The sequence below is a fragment of the Schistocerca americana genome, chromosome 2 (genome assembly GCF_021461395.2).
Source record: "Schistocerca americana isolate TAMUIC-IGC-003095 chromosome 2, iqSchAmer2.1, whole genome shotgun sequence".
NCBI classification, from domain to species: Eukaryota; Metazoa; Arthropoda; class Insecta; order Orthoptera; family Acrididae; genus Schistocerca; species Schistocerca americana.
In genome coordinates, this window is record NC_060120.1 from 982553820 (window position 1) to 982572097 (window position 18278).

Genomic DNA, 18278 nt, shown 5'->3' on the forward strand with positions numbered 1-18278 from the left:
GAGGCACACAGGGCCAACACCCGGCATCATGGTGTGGGGAGCGATCTCCTACACTGGCCGTACACCACTGGTGATCGTCGAGGAGACACTGAATAGTGCACGGTGCATCCAAACCGTCATCGAACCCATCGTTCTACCATTCCTAGACCGGCAAGGGAACTTGCTGTTCCAACAGGACAATGCACGTCCGCATGTATCCCGTCCCACCCAACGTGCTCTAGAAGGTGTAAGTCAACTACCCTGGCCAGCAAGATCTCCGGATCTGTCCCCCATTGAGCATGTTTGGGACTGGATGAAGCGTCGTCTCACGCGGTCTGCACGTCCAGCACGAACGCTGGTCCAACTGAGGCGCCAGGTGGAAATGGCATGGCAAGCCGTTCCACAGGACTACATCCAGCATCTCTACGATCGTCTCCATGGGAGAATAGCAGCCTGCATTGCTGCGAAAGGTGGATATACACTGTACTAGTGCCGACATTGTGCATGCTCTGTTGCCTGTGTCTATGTGCCTGTGGTTCTGTCAGTGTGATCATGTGATGTATCTGACCCCAGGAATGTGTCAATAAAGTTTCCCCTTCCTGGGACAATGAATTCACGGTGTTCTTATTTCAATTTCCAGGAGTGTAGATCAGTAGAGCCGTAATACTATTAAAACTATTTTATCCTGCGATAAAGTACGTAAATTTCCCTGATAAGTTGGACCGTTTACTCTTTCAACCGATACAATAAGATATGACGATGGTTCATGTTGCAGCCAAGCCGGTTACTTAAAAATTAATCGAGATGGGCAATAAAAAAGTTGTTTTACAACCAGTGGCAACGGATTTCCTCCAAGTACCTCACGTCAGTTGTTGCTTCGGATGTGTGTCATGCATGCGGGTGGTGTTCTGAGTGCCGTGCACAGTGAGCATCCGGTGAAGATGACACGGTGTGTGTGTGGTAATCAGGTGAACTCCCTCTTCACAACAGTTCAAACCGGGTGTACGAAGCTCTGGCGTTATCGAAAAAGCGGGTGTTACAGACGTAATGCAAGCATTCAAAGCTAGTTGTAAGGTAAGGAATTTTCGCTATTCAGGCTGCGTTGTCCTTTACGGCAGTACTATAGTCTCGCCAGAAATATTGACGACATATGTCTATACTTCATATTCTGTGGAAATTCGTATAGGGGATAAAGAAAAGCAGGAGTTCTCTTGCAAGTGCTGGCAGTACTTCCTGCCCAGTTGAAGTGCTCAGCCAAAGCTTCGCACAGATTGTAATATACTTTTTCGGTATGGTATTGATGCAGAGTTAAGAAATCGTGGAAGGGAAAGGGAGGGGGCATTCGTAGCATTCACGGCAGATGAACTCTCATGAGATACTTAAATTATCAAGGACTTCTTACTATTTAGTTTCAGATACAAGTTCTGCGTCTTTGTGAGCCCTGTTTGACATTCATCTGGATGATGTCAGCATTTATAGATTGGAGTAATGATGGACGTCATGCAGAGAGGGAGAAATAGTTTTTGTGGGAGGCCAACACCGACGAGATGCCATTCATATGGAAGGTGAAAACTTGCGGGCTCAGGGCTAAACCGTGCCACGCTTTTGAGAAACTCGCTTCTGTGAAAACTTTTCATTAGCACAGACGACACACGGCTGTCTTTTTGACAAGTAAGTTTCAAACTACATGAGTCCACCATAAAAAATATTTTGTTGCCATGGTTTTGTAAGCGTTATGTCACACCTAACACTACGAAATAAATTTTGGTAATGTCAGTGTCGTGGCGTCACTGCTACCTATGGCATGTTTACATCACAGTTACCTTGATTAGTGCATTGTCTGCGTTTCCGTTTAACAAACCAAGATTAATGTTTGTTATATTGGATTTTGGAGTCCAAGTATAGTTAGTTGATTGTTTTTTTATTGTACTGCAAGGCTTTGGATACTGTGGACAGAACTGTAATTGATTGGTCACTGATTGTGGGGTCCTCACCCCCCCCCCCCCCCATCACGCCCCGCCCCCTACCCCCCACCCACCTTTTTTTATGAGTTGGACTACGGTTCTCCTCCATCATTTAGTCGGATGTACGCCGCTCGAGACAGAAAAACTAAATACATCTCTCAAGACTAGCGTGCCCTCAGTAATAGGAACTACAAACAAGACAGGCCTTACTCAACATATAAAGAAAAGCTAATTAAAGCTAATTACTTGAAAATCTTTTGAGATGTGCTATAGTGCGAAACTAGTTAGGTGTATTACACTAACGGCCACTGCGGCACTGCTACATTGCTGTAATTCTACAACAAAATGTTTCCGTGATAAACATTTAAGATGTAAATGCTAATTTTTCTGTTAACGCTCACATCTTTTTGTGATAACACTTAACCTCTTGGTGATTGATGCTACTTATTTTCTGGCATTCAGTATTCCGCTGTTAATTCAATTTACGTACACTGATGATCGGGTCCACAGCCCATGACGAGATTGAATGTCGCATCGTGGCGTTCAGGGCAGGAGAGCGGTGAGAAAAATGTATAAGCGGAGCTGAGACGAATGGCAAACCATTCTAGCGACGATATTGGTCGGAAATGGGGAAATCCACTGACATAAGCGACGATGACAAATGGCAGATTGTTACTGTCCAGCACCTGAACCCCAGCATTCTGAAACGTCCAAGCTGGTCGGTTGTTCGCGTGCTGTTGTTATGAACATCTATAGAAAGTGGTGGAAGGACGGTGAAATCACGAGTAGACGACGAGGAGTTTGACGTCCACAGAACGTGATTTTCGTAGGCTTGCCTGCTGTGTAAGGCAGGATAGGCGGTGAACTGTAGCAGATCTGGCGGCAGAGTGCAGTGCTGGTACCCGCACAAGTGGTTAGGAGCACACATTTCGGAGCACAGTGTTGAATAAGGGGCTCCGAAGCAGACAATCTCTTCGTGCTCCCATCTTGACTCAAGAACATAGTAAATCACGATTGCAATAGGAACAGTATCATCGAGATTGGTCCGTGGATCAATAGAAAAGTATCCCCTCGTCGGACGAATCACATTTGTTGTAACACCAGGTCGACGCTCGTGTGCAAATTCGCAGCCATTCAAGTGAGCCGCTGCTCGAAACATGCACCGCACCACGAACACAATCTTCTGGGGGCAATATTACACTACGGGGCGTATTTACCAACGCTTTAGTACTAGCTGTGTTAGTAACCGAAGGCACGATGGCAGGAGTCGACTACACGAACATTCTTCCGGACGTTATCCCTTCATGCTTGATGTCTTCCTCGAGGACGACTGCATCTTCCGGCCTGATAGCTGTCCACGTCAAAAGGCCAGAATGGTGCTGCACTGGCTTGAGAACTCACGTTATATTTTGGCTACCAAATTTGAATTATCTAAACCCTGTGGAACACATCTGCGTCGCTGTGGAGCCCCATCCCCACGCCCACTAACCAGCAGTCCGAATTTACAATGGTTCAAATGGCTCTGAGCACTATGGGACTCAACTGCTGTGGTCATAAGTCCCCTATAACTTAGAACTACTTAAACCTAACTAACCTAAGGACATCACACACATCCATGCCCGAGGCAGGATTCGAACCTGCGACCGTAGCAGTCGCACGGTTCCGGACTGCGCGCCTAGAACCACGAGACCACCGCGGCCGGCCGAATTTACAAGAACTGCGTGATCTGCCCACATATATTTTATGTCACACCCTTCCGAAGACCCATCAATGACTTTTTCAATCAATGCCATGCAGAATCACTGCTGTATGGAGTTCGGAAAGTGGACCAACACGCTGTTAACAAGCGGTCATAATATTATGGGCTCATCTGTGTACTGCTCTGTTTAATTACAATTTTTATTTTAGTTTGAAAGTGCAACCTATCTGTTGTCGGCAACAGTTAATGATATGTGCATACTCGTTACTGTAAGCGTAACCATCGTCAAATTGGTATGGAGGATATCACGAGGCTGGATAGGCATATGATTAGCGTTCCAGCGCAACAGTACGAAGTGGGTAGTTTGTAAGCATATACTACGCAGTGGGACTTACATTTAGAAATGGGATTTGAATGTTGGTCGTTTTTGAAAAGATCATATTATACCTACTGAAGAGCTTATCCGAATTTGATAGCGACATTGTCGCGGTATATCGAGACTGTGATTTATCGACGCACGTGGACCATATTGATCACCCTGCAGGGTCTCAACGGTCACTGGCTCTAGCGCTCGAAAGGATAAACACATTGTCTGTTCAGCCTGACAGGATAATGCATCCACTACATGCACCTTGAGTCAGGATGTGGGCCCGCCATCAGAAAGTTACGTATCTTCACAGAGAGTACGACTACGTACTTAGCATCACAGACTGTCATCACGGCGAAGAATGATGCAACTTCCCTTGGCGTGCGGCAGATGGCACCACGGCGTCTTTTCAGATGAGTCTCAGTTCCGCGTACTGCATCACGATCGATGAAAAGGAAGAAGGGCGATTATTGTATAACGTCCCAAAGAGAACGATCGCATTAGAGGTGTAGCAAAATCTCCTATTAGGGGAAGATGTGGTCTTTCAAAGGAACCATCCCGCTATTCGACTTAAGCATTCTAAGGAAATGATGGAAAACCTAAAATCTAGATGGTCGGACGGTGATCCGAGTTGTGGACCTCCCGAATATAAGTCCAGTGTGTTAACCACTCCTTTCGCTGCTACAGAAGTGGTCTTTGCATTCCGTGCTGAAGCAGCTTTTGTTATGGCTGGACTGCTGGCCGAATGCTGTTGACTGCACTGAGAGATGGCGTTCCGGCATACGTGAAATACATATCATTCGATTTTTCGAAAAATATTAGGTGAAAATTTTTTATTATTGGACATATTAGATGTGCTGGCGTAAGCTTTCACCAGCACATCGGTCAGCAAAGATGAAGCGCGAAGATAAGTAGGCGCTGGATGAAGCGCTCCTATCACGAGAGAGACCAGCGGCACAGTCACAAGCAACGCCCTCTCTTCAACATGTATTTAGGCCGCCGCCGTTGACCGGAGGGAATCACTCAAGCATCCAGTTTGGCGTCTGTCAGTTAACTCAGAGAGCGGGTTTAGTTCGCCGCAGGCTACGGTAGTACATAGTGATCAGATTAGTGACTACAGCGGGACTAGTTTGCCTCAACCAGTATTGTACTTTATTAGCAATGAGAAACTCAAGCTTGTAATAACAAGATTACCGATATTGACATTACATCCGTCTGTAAGAGGACTATTACTAATGAGCTTGCACCACGAAACATAAACTCTATTTAAGTTGAGTAAATGTTTCCAGTTCATGTAAATAAAGAACAATATTAATCCACCTGTGCATTTGTGCTGTAGAAAGAGGATATCAGCCACCCATAACAACATCTCCTCCCTTGATTCCTTGTGGAACGAGACTCAACATTACCGTCTGATATCTTCACTTGATAAAGAACTAATTTCTTCTCTTTATCCGTTATATTTACTGCGCTGCATCATATTAAATAAAACATTGCATGAAATTGATGACTTTGCAGAGATAAAAACTTTGCGTATGGGTGAGTTTAGCTCATACATTGCAGAAAATGAAACGTAGGCAAGTTACTGAATTTTTATTGAACATCCACAGAAGAACGATATATCATTTCGTTCTCAAGTCATCGGGCTTTATATGCGACGGTCAGTCGGACGCGACGCTTCCAATTCTGTGCATGCGGACTTACCTGCTATTATGAAATACTTATCATCCGTTTTTAAGAGAACTATTAACTGAAAAAAAATTATTTTGCACAGCCTATAGTCTGATATCTTCACTTGATAAAGGACTGAATTTCTTCTCTCTGTGCTCCATCAAATTAAATAAACATTGCGTGAAATTTTAAAGGTTTTGCAGAGGTAAAAATGCATTGCGTAAACGTTATATACGGTTCATTTTAGATCCAGTCAATAAAATGTAAATATCGAAACTTTATTTTAAATTGAGAGCAGAACGATAGCTGATTTCATTCCCAAGTTACTGGGTCTTATATCCAAAGGACGGGAGCGCGCGATACGCTCATTCACGTCCTTGCGCATAGCTAATCATGTCGTCATAACAGTCATCACATCACGTCAACGATGCAAGATATCGAAACGAGGTCTTTTGCGAATTATAGCGTGCAATTAAGCACATATGTTGCATGATAAATACTCACCGAGACAGGGAAGTAACTCGTCTGCAGCAGTGAGAGATCGGTGGATCAGGACGCCTTCAGATGTCCACAGCACTGTAGAAAAATCCAAGCGGCTGGCGTATTCACGTCCAACAGCACATGGGGAACGGCGCAGCAGGCCATGTATAAACGAAGACGGCAGCGAAAGTGTTAGTCCGATGGATGAATCCATGTGTTGACCGCACAAGGAAAACAAACGTTGCCAGATCGTATTCATCATGTCATACGGCTCAGCACCCTGCACGACGGTAAGGAAGGAACGAAGTGAGATTAGTGTTTAACGTCTCTTCAATAATTGGGTCATTATAGATGAAGCACAAGACAGTATTACTGAAGAATATGAAAGGAAATCGGCCACGCCCGTTAGAAGTGAACCATCCCGGTATTTTCCTTGAGCGATTTAGAGAAATCACGCAAAATGTGAATCTATATTGCCGGACGGGGATATGAACCGTCGTCCTCACGAATGCAAGTGCATTATATTAAGCACTGCGCCATCTCGCTTGGTAAAATGGTACAGGTACACAGCACGTGCACACACTTCTTTGTCGCATAACCAGCTGTTTGAACAACAGGAATTACATTTCTGACATATGAATGCTAGTAGTTATGACTTATATTCGAAGTATTTGTGAAGGTATCTTTCAACAAGGTAACGTAAGACTGCATGGCTCCTGTGGAAACTAGCCGCATGTTTGCTATCGTGTGACCCTTAACTGATATACAAGTTAGGGGGCACAATCAATAATGTTACAAAAATCACACCAAAGTGAGTTTATATTGAATCTGCGCAAAGTGTGTAACGCAATCTTATAATGGCCCTCATATAAATCCTACATGGGGAGCTAGCCTACCATATAATTTATTCATTAAATTAATTGATGAAAGTTCCCATCCAAAGATGATGATGGGGAAGGAGTCTGGTGAATGTGACGGTTTAATAGATCAATGCTATCCTAAAAATTTGCAATTTCATTTATTTTCTGTAATTGGAACAAATTGGTCATGTATTTACAGAAGGAACAATCATATACATTTACATAAACCAAACATGCAAATAGTCCTCATTTGATAGAGGTGTTGGCAAGAACCTGGTACTTACGACACTGCAAGGAATGTAGTGTGCTTCACTAGTATCAGAAGGGGGAACAAAGAGAACAGGTGAACTATATAATATCGATAAACAAGTAACTAATTGAATACAGTACCACGTTATCACCTAAGGAGACAAGGTGGCTCTACAGGTATCAGCACCGAAAACTTCAGTCCGAATTTTGGGGGGGGGCTGAAAAATCAACTGGAAACCTATAGGCCGAAGCTGCGTATATTGCCGGCAATATAGCGCAAGGCAGTATGCTGATGACAACTGCTTATCGTGGTAGGCCGCTGCTTGGGGACAGGCAGAATATGTGACTGACTGCTACAACCCCCTTCAAAATTATCTTCCGCCCCTCCACTCTGCTGAGCTAGAACTTCACCGCTCGACGCTGATTAAAAAAGGCTTTCGACAGTTAAGGTCTTACGACAAATTCGTCTAAACTCCCACCACTGTACTCCATCAACCAAGGCGCCATTACTATTCCTTCCCGTAAATTCCCCACGGTGATTACAGACATGTGCTGACATAACAGTTGAGCAGCCTATCATACCCTCTGCCAGGACTTTGCGCGGGGATCTTCATGGCGATGGGCGCCAATGGAACATGATAGTTGGGATGTTGCATATGGTGCCGCTCTGTCGGCTATCCAAGGAGTTCGGCTACCTTTCCTCCGAAACATCCCACACAACAGCATAGCTGGGGCGCTGAGCTGGCTCGTTCCTGCCCGAAACATGAGGGTCGGTTTCTCGAGAAAACTGCCCCCAACCACAGTAAAAATAGCTTCTCTAGCTCTTAGCTCTCGCTCCTGAGACCCGACGTGAAAGAGAAAACCACCATCCTGGGGCCGAGACTCTATCTACGATTCCCAGTAACCACATGTCTCCCCACTCCTGCTATTGTGAGCAGCTGGCCTCCACACAGCCCAAAAGTTCCTATTCATCTCCTGCGTGAAATGAGCAGAACAACAAAACGAATGCATCCTACTCCCGATCATGTAAATGCCGGTACATAGCATCCGATTACCTACTTTGCACGACTGTGTAATATAGTAACAAAATGACGTTAATTTACATGTACGCAAATTCAGATTTTAGAAATGCAGTATAGGCTTGTTTGATGGCCCATAACAAGTGTATGAACAGGACAGAAGGCCTGCCACGTTGCACTTCTGCTGTCCTGACATACTACCGCTTTAGAAACTCCTGCTCATAGATTGACCAGAGACTGGCACACAACCACTCACGAGCTGCTACATTTCATGATGGGTGGCACATAACTGAAGCAGCATGCAGTGACATATCTGTATCCGTCATCCAAACCCAGGCGGGCTGTAACTGTCGTTACTGCTCGAGGAGGCAGCTCTGTGTACTAACTTTCGCACCCTTATACTACGAAATCATTGCAGATTTAATCATGGGTTTTTTCTACTGTATTTTATATGCACAATAAGTAAATTTCGTTAATTACTGTTCTTCCTCGTGTCGCAGTTTTAATGGCCAGCGTTTAAATACAAAAAAATGGCACTGATCCCTCATGGTGCACTAAACAGGTCAGAACACTGTTGCAAAAGCAATGAAAAAAGTATGCCAAATTTAAAAGAAAGCAAAACCCTCGAGTCTGGCGATGTTTTACAGGAACTTGAAGTGTGGCGCGAACTTCAATGCCAGATGCTTTTAACAGTTTCTCATATCGAAACGCTCTCGAAATCTAGTAGAAAATCCAAAGCGACTTTGGTCGTTTATAAAGTACAGCAGCGAAAAGACACAATCAGTACCTTCACTGCACGGTAACAATAGTGTTGTTACTTATGACAGTGCCACTACAGCACGGTTACTAAATACTGTTTTCCGAAATTCCTTCAACAAAGAAGATGAACTAAATTTTCCAGTATTCGAGTCAACAACAAATTCTAAGACGAGTAACTTAGAAGTAGATATCCTCGGCGTAGCACGGCACCTTAAATCATTTAAAAAATGGAAGGCCTTCCAGTCCCAATTGTATACCAGCCAGATTACCCTCAGGGTATGCTGATATGACAACTCCATATTTAGCAGTCGTTCGTTGAAAGATCTGTACCTATAGACTGTAAATTTGCACAAGTCACACAAATATCCAAGAAAGGAAACAGGAGTATTCCGCTAGAGTACAGATCCATACCACTAACGTCGATTTGCAGTAGGATTTGGAACGTATACTCTGTTCGAACATTACGATACTGTGTTCGAGCATTACGATTTACTGAGAAGCAGCCAACACGGATTCAGAAAATATCGGTTTTGAGAAACATAACCATCTCTTTATTATTATGAAGCAACGAGTGCTATTGACAAGGCATATCAAATTCATTTTATATTTTTACATTTCCAGAGGGCTTCTGACACCGAACCTCACAAGCGACTTCTGATCTAATTGCGTGCCTATGGACTATTGTCTCAGTTGTGCGTCTGGATTCATGATTTCCTGTCAGAAAGGTCACCGTTGGTAGAAACTGACAGCAAGTCATCGAGTGAAAAAGAAATATCTGGTGTTCCCCAAGGAAGTGTCAAAGGCTCTATGTTACTCCTGATCACATAAACGATTTAGGAGACAATTTGAGTAGTCCTCTTAGATTGTTTGCAGATGACGCTGTCATTTATCATCATTTAATATCATCAGATAATCAAAATGAATTGCAAAATGATTTAGCAAGCTATCTGTATGGTGCAAAAAGAGGCAGTTGACTCTAAATCATGGAAAATGTGAAGTCATCCACCTCCACATGAGTACTAAATCGCACAAATCTAAAGTCTGCACATTCAACTAAATATTTAGGGATTACAGTTACGAATAACTTAGGTTAGAAGAATCCCATAGTTAAAGGTGTGGGTAAAGCAAGCCAAACATTTCGAATAACTGGCAAGACAAAGAAAATGTCACAGGTCTGCTAAAGAGGTTGCCTGCACTACGGTTGTCCACCCTGTCCTGGAATACTGTTGTGCGGTGTGAGATCCGCATCAGAGAGAATCGACGGAGTACATCGAAAAAGTTCAAAGAAGGGCCGCTCGTTTTGTTCTATCACGAACTGGGGGAGTGAGCGCCACAGATATTATGCCTGAATTTGGGTGGCAATAATTAAAATAAAGGCGTTTTTCGTTGCAGGGGATTCTTCGCATGATATCTGAATCACCAACTTTCTCCTCAGAGTGTGAAAATGTTTTGTTGCCTCTCACCTACGTATGGAGGAATGATCATCATAATAAAATCAGAGAAATTAGAGCTTGCTCAGAAATATTTAAGTGTTACTTTCTTAAGCGCGCAGTTCGAGATTGGACGGTAGGGAAGTAACTTGAAGGTGGTTCGATGAACCCTCTGCCAGGCACTTAATTATGAATTGCAGAGTAATTTTGCAGATGTATATGATGTAGATGTAGTGTATTGTAATAAAATGGTAGTTCAAAGGAATGGGATGACAATATTGGGCGCCAACGTCTTTGAATGGGACAATCTATTCAGATCAAAGTAAAGCACTTATACGACGTTTAATATCTCGTTCAATATAAAATCTGTGATTTTAATGCGTAACTATTATGTTAAATTACCCTTAAGTCCCTTAGACATTACTATTATGACTGTGGTTGTTGAAATTGCGAGGTGTGGGAACAATTTGGTTTCTCCACGACTTCGTCCTCTCCGGCAGCTTATTCGGCGAATGTGGAAATTTGAGGGGACGATTAGTGACTATTCAGTGATGAACAAGAGAAATCTTCATTCACTTTTTCTCTGATCTACGTAGATCACTGTAGATTGTCAAATTAGCAACATGATCCCATATGTGATAGTTTTACGTGCTAAATACGCTCGAAGCCGCTGTAATAATTACTCATATTACGCTTGCACAAAATGGCTACTGAAATTGTCAAAAGAAGCGTCTGTCTGCTATGGTTAATTAACCAATACTAATCTCTGGTAATGTCTGGCCTTCGAGAAGAGGAAGAAAGCTTCTTGATCAGAGAGCTTAAAAATGCACATTTCTGGGTTTCTAAAAATCACAGCGTGTTAAAATATATCGTAATATAATTACTGAAATGAAAATGAAATGATCGTATGGCATTGTTGGCCGGGAGGCCCCATGCGGGGAAGTTCGTCCGCCGTATTGCAAGTCCTTTTAAGTTGACGCTACTTCGGCGACTTGCGAGTCAATGATGATGAACACACAACACCCAGTCATCACGAGGAAGAGAAAATCCCTGACCCCGCCGGGAATCGAACCCGGGACCCCGTGCGCAGGAAGCGAGAACGCTACCGCAAGACAACGAGCTGCGGACAATATAATTACTTTTCCTACAGTTGTTACACTCGAAATGTCTACCTTCTGTGGCTTTGGAGAAAGTCTCACTTAGGGGAACACTACCACTAACGTCTGGTATGTGAAAACTATTTTGATACAGACAGTACCTGCGGTCTTATTGCGCGGCTGAGATCTTTGCTTTTAATGTAGGCAACGTTTAAAATCATTCATCTCCTATTGGCTGTGTTATGCGGTGCAGTATCAGATGACCCCTCAGAGAGGAGTGAGTACCTGTGTCCTAGTGTTTCCTAGTGAGGTACGCACGTGACACTTGCCATTTTTTGGAGAAGTGAGTATCTGTGTCCCAGTGTTTTCTAGTGAGGTGCACAGGTGACACTTGTCATTTTTTGGTTCAAATGGTTCTGAGCACTATGGGACTTAACAACTGAGGTCATCAGTCCCCTAGAACTTAGAACTACTTAAAGCTAACTAACCTAAGGACATCACACACATCCATGCCTGAGGCAGGATTCGAACCTGCGACCGTAGAAGTCGCGCGGTTCCGGACTGAAGCACCTAGAACCTCTCGGCCACAACGGGCTGCCACAGCGTCACGTGGATGTCATTAGTTAATTACTGCCCACAGTGGACCTCATCAGTAGCTGCACTTTTATGATAACCATCCAGTACCAGCAAGTGTCATAATTTGACAGAGGCTGGCTTTTGGCCTATTGAACTCGCAGTTTGTCGTTCCGCAATGTTGCTGCTAGCATTGGATGGGATCCTCCGACTGTCATGCCAATATCGAATTGGTTGAACGGCCATCCTCAACCCCAGGCAGTACCACAGAAGCTCCGTTTATTCGTCGTCGTAATTGTAATATGGACTGGCCATCTGGCATGGTGGGATAGGGTGCCATCGGGTACGTAACATGAACAACTGTGGTTCGCATAACCTGCAATTTGGGAGGGAAACGTCAAATTTCTGGCGTGTTAATACCGGTGGCTGTTTCATATCTACGAAATCGCTGCTACTTAATCTTTCAACACGTAAACCACTTTCGTGACGGGAGCCGCAGCCTCTCAACCAAGTATCTCTCCAACTGGCATGAGTACACCACGCTTGCCAGCAGCGCTTGGCTGACCCGGACGGACACACATTCAAGTGCTGGCCAAGCCCGACAGCGCTTAACTTGGGTGATCTGATGGGAACCATACCATTGCAGCAAGGCCGTTGGCAGATCCCCAAATCATCCCCCAATCACCTGCAGATGTAATCATCTACTCTTACTACCATTGTGCATGTACACTTTAGATAAGTTCGTTGTTTGTTATCCTTCTTGGTGTTGAAATTTTAATGGCAACGTGCAGGCATAAATAGCACAATTGCAGGTAAAGAGTGAATCTTGATAATCTTTCACGTAGCCAACTCAACTCCTATGCTTCCATTATGGCGTTTCGCAGTTGTGCTTCTTGTTCTTGAATCGGTCTCTTACTGAGCTCTGCATTCGGCGGCAGGACGCGCATGCTGCTGCAGCTGGGCAGCGCGGTGGCGGCGCGGGACCTGCTGCTGGCGGTGGCCGCCGTCGACGCGTTTCGGCCGTCGTCGCTGTGGCGTCCTGAGGACCCAGACGCGTGCCGCTGGCTGGGCGTGGCGCTGCACTACGCGCTGCTCGCCGCCGCCGCCTGGACCACGGCGGCCGCCGTGTGGCAGCTGCTCAGACTAGGCACGATCATCGGGCCTCAGGTACCTCCGATCGATTCGCTATCACTCTCACTAGAGTGTTCGGTAGCCTCGGGGCAGATGCGTGGAACTCACTGTGCAGACATAAGGAGTATTTTGTGGTGTTCCAAGTTTGTTCTTTGTCTCCACACCATACCATATGCACCAGCCACCATCTTTCTCAAAAACTGGCTACAATGGAGCATGCAACATCGCTGCCAGAAAAACAGTAGAAAAATCTACTTGATCTGCGATAACTCTCACCTTCACAATTAGTACGGGCTGTTCGAAAAGTCTCTCCGCAGTGTCGTATGATTGTTAGGCAGCAGTGAATATACCGCAATGAAACTCAGTGAAATACAAGTTATTAATTCATTGAATATTCATTTTTACTTACAAATTTTCACGTTAAATGTTGAAACTGTCCCTCTGTTGTTGCATACACAATTCAATTCGTATAATCATGTTTCCAAACACAAGCTGTAACATTTCTTCTATAAAAGAAGCAGTGAAACTGGATATTGCAGTTTTCAATTCATCGATGCCTTTTGAACGGTTTTTATAGACAGTTGCTTTCGCTGCACCTCAAAGAAAAAGTCAGATGGTGTTAGATCAGGCGATCGTGGAGGCCAAAGTCCCTGTGAAATTATGCGATCACCAAAAACACTAGCAAGCCGTGACATTCATTAAAACGCGAGCTGTATGCGTGGTTGCACCATCTTTTTGAAAATAACTGTTCAGTATTTCTCTTAACACAAGTTCTCCTATGAATGGGTACAGAATATCACTGCAGTATCGTTGTGCGTTTATTGTTTCGTTGAAAATTATAGGACCCACTCTAGAAATTGTAATCCAAACTCCTATTTTCATAGAATGAAGTGGTTTCTCATGAATACACAATGGATTTGCAGTACTCCACACACGAGAATTTTGCTAGTTCATGTACCCAGATAAATGAAACCACGCCTCATCAGTGAAAACGTTTCATTAAGAATATACATTCCATTTTGTTGTACGAAATTTTTCAACCATTGACAATAATGCAGTCTCTTGCCATCATCAGTATTTTTCAGTTCTTGCACGACTTTCACTTTGTGTGGGAAATTTCTAATTTTTTCCTTACAGCTGTTTGGGCCGTTCCGACACTAACATCGATTTCCTTTCGATTTTATTACTGACTTGTTCGAGTAGTTTATCCTCAGACAAAACGTTAGGACGACCACTTCTCGGTGCATCTGTCGCTGAAAACCGTTCAACTGGCTCTGAGCACTATGGGACTCAACTTCTGAGGTCATCAGTCCCCTAGAACTTAGAACTGCTTAAAAATAACTAACCTAAGGACATCACACACATCCATGCCCGAGGCAGGATTCGAACCTGCGTCCGTAGCGGTCGCGCGGCTCCAGACTGTAGCGTCTAGAACCACTCGGCCACTCCGACCGGCTCTGTCACTGAACCCGTACTTCGAAATTTGTTTGTCAAATCTCGCACAGTATCGCGATGTTGGAGTGTTGTCCCCGGGAAAACTGAGTTAAATGTTGACGAACTGAAACTGTGTATTTACAGCCAGCTTTGAACACTTGTTCGGCTACAAACACACATTCTTCAATGGTTAGCATTTTCACTGTGACAAAAACGAAACACGTCAACACGTAACGACACACACCAACGATACTACTGACGCTGGCTGAGATAAACGAAACAGTGGAATGTTGGGAGAGTCCACTTGAAGGGAAGTAACCTAGGCAGGCGAACAATCATACGGCACGCGAGGCTAACAATCATACGGCATTGCGGAGAGACGTTTTGAACACCCCGTCTTTCTCGCTCCCTTGATACACTGAATAGCCAAAGAAACTGTTACATCTGCCTAATATAGTGTTGCGCCCCCTCGAGCACGCAAAAGTGCTGCAACAGGACTAATGTCTCAATTAGTGCTCGAGGGAACTGACACCACGAATCCTGCACGGCTGTCCATAATTCCGTAACAGTACGAGGGGTGGAGATTTCTTCTGAATAACGCGTTGCAAGTCATCCAAGACATGCTCAATAATATTCATCTCTGTGAAGTTTGTGGCCAGAGAAAGTGTTTAAACTTAGATGAGTGTTCCTGGAGCCACTCTGTAGCAATGCTGGACGTATGTGTGGTGTCGCATTGTCCTGCTGGAATTGTGAAAGTCCATCAAAATTCACAATGGACATTAATGAATGTAGGTGATCAGACAGTATGCTTAGGTACGTGTTGCTCCGGCGTAACATCAGGCACCGTCACGTCGGCATGGAACGTTACAGCAAAGAGGGCTTTGAGACGACGTCAGCCAATAGTATAGGACGACACCAAGACAAGAGCGGCCCCTATACGAAGAGAATATAAGCGCCGCTGCGCCTAGCCGCGGCCGCAATAGAAGACGAGTCGTCTTCCAAATGCTTTAGCCGTGACTTACGAACTGTTGCGTTCTGATTCCATTGAACGGGTATATACCAAAGGACGCTGATTACTGCATGTCGTCAATTGCTTGCGACACCTGTTTGTGAAAACGTAAAGTTAAGTATTGTCAATTTAACTTGCTGTCCTGATTACAGTGAAACGAATAAGAGGGGAGGGGGAGCAAAGAAATTTGTGCCTCAACCCGATTTAAGGAAGGGACTGTTGACTGTAGACACCTTGAGGCATTAATGAATTGTCAGTTTGCTAGTGCGTGGGAGTTAACTGCAGATTTGCTTGAATTGTTGTCTAGCTATACGAGAAAACACATTCCTAGGCACCCTATATTAGAGGAGTGGGCAGGATACGACAAGTGTCACCAATCAGAGTCATATCTAGACGTATGAGGGGTCCAATGTTCCTCCATCTGCGCACGCCCCCCACCATTACAGAGCCTCCAACAGCTTGAACAGTCCCCTGCTGACATGGATTCCTCAGGTTGTCTCCATAACTGAACGCGTCCATCCACTCGATACAATCTGAGTCGAGACTCGTCCGACGAGCTAACTTGTTTCCAGTCATCACCAGTTCAATGTCGATGTTGACGGGCCCAAACGAAAAGTATTATGTCGTGCAGTCAACAAGTGTACACGAGAGGGGGCCTTCGGCTCCGAAAGCCCATATCGATGACGTTTCGTTGAATGGTTTTCGCACGCTGACACTTGTTGATGGCCCAGCATTGAAATCAGCAACATTTTGCGGAAGGGTTGCCCGTCTGTCACGCCGAACTATTCTCTTCAGCCATCGGTGGCCCCGTTCTTTCAGGATCTTTTTCCGGCCGCAGCGATTTCGGAGATTTGATGTTTTACCGGATTCCTTTTATTCACAGTATACTCGTGAAATAGGCGTACGGGAAAATCTGTACTTTATCGCTACCTCGGAGATGCTGTGTCCCATCGCTCGTACGCTGACTACAACACCACGTTAAAATTAACTAAAATCTTGATAAATTGCCATTGTAGGAACAGTAACCGATCTAACAACTGCGCCAGACACTTGTTGTCTTATATAGGCATTGCCGTAATCTTCCTGTTTACATATCTCTGCATTTGAATACGCATGTCTATACCAGTTTCTTTGACGCTTCATTGAGCAATTGATAACCAACGTTACGATGGCAAAATAACCTGATCATGTGCCCACCAACATGTAACGCAATGCTAAGTGTTGAATGAGTGCCTTACTGTGCACTTGTACGACTGATGTAATGGTTGTTGTTGTTGCCGATGCTGTTTTTTTTTGTTGTGGTCTTCAGTCCAAATCTCTGCTGAAGCAAATGTCAGCACAGATTGCTGCCATGTGAAGGACCCGGGTTCAATTCCCATACCGCCACGGATTTTTTCTGGGCCGGAGGTCTAGCACGGACGGCACTCAGCCTCGTGATGACAACTGAGTAGCTACTTGATCGATTAGAAGCGACCGCACGGCCTGGGAAGTCTGCAAACCAGCCTGGAGAACGGTGTGTTGACCACATACCCCTCCATAATGCATCCACATGATACTGCAAGGCAAGGAATGAAACGGCGGCCGGTCGACATACCTTAGACCTTTAGGCCTTCACGGCCTGGCAAAAGAGTTCGTTTTACTACAGCAAATCCTTGACCCTCATTAATTTTTACTCCTATTCACTAGCAAACTGATGATTCCTTGATGCCTCAAGGTGTCTACAATCAACAGTCCCTTCCTTAAATCAGGTTGTGGCACCAATTTCTTTGCCCCCCCCCCCCCCCCCTCCCTCCCGTCTTATTCGTTTCACTGCGTCTTCATTATTTACACAACCTACCCATGTAATCTTCAGCATTATTCTGTAGCAACACATTTCAAAAGCTTCTGTACTCATTTTGTCTGCAATTTATTTCATCCACAATTCACGTACACACCAAGCTATACTGACGACAAATATCTCCAGAAAAGACTTTCTAACATTAAATTTACATCCGATGTCAACAAATTCCTCTTTCACACAAACCCTATTTCTGCTACTGCCAGTTCTACATTTCTTATCCTCTTCAAGTGGATCATCTACAGTTATTTTGCTACCCAGATAGCAAAACTTAGTTACTACTCTTAGCTTCTTATTTCATTAAGTAACTCCCTCAGAATCGCATAATTTGATTTATTTACATTCCATTACCCGTGTTTTACTTTTGTTGATGTTCATGTTTAACCGCATTTCTAGACGATATCTATTTATTTCAGCTGCTCTTCCAAATCCTTTGCCATCTCTGATAGATACAGTGTCGTTGCCTATCCTCAATATTTGTATCTCTGCTGCCTGGACCTTAATTCCCTTTCAGAATATCTATTTATAGGCTGCATTGCGTTTTAAGCTACAATTGATACTACTTAGGTGGCCACTCTAGCACCTCGCAAACATTGTATTCTTCAATCCTTTCAGAAGAAAATATCCTGTCCTGATACTTGCTGAAAAGCGAACTAATCCACCAAGTAAGAGGGTACGAACAATTTCCACTTGCTGGACACTAGTACGCCTTCACGTTAT

The 18278-nt window shown here is 44.3% G+C and overlaps 1 protein-coding gene across 1 annotated transcript in view; it reads left to right on the forward strand.

Annotated features, from left to right (window-relative positions):
* LOC124594588 overlaps positions 1–18278 on the forward strand; it is a 265908-nt gene that overhangs the window by 153355 nt on the left and 94275 nt on the right. The window contains exon 11 of the mRNA XM_047132961.1: positions 13086–13314. Coding sequence (XP_046988917.1) covers positions 13086–13314 — 229 coding nt within the window. The remainder of the gene's footprint in view (positions 1–13085; positions 13315–18278) is intronic.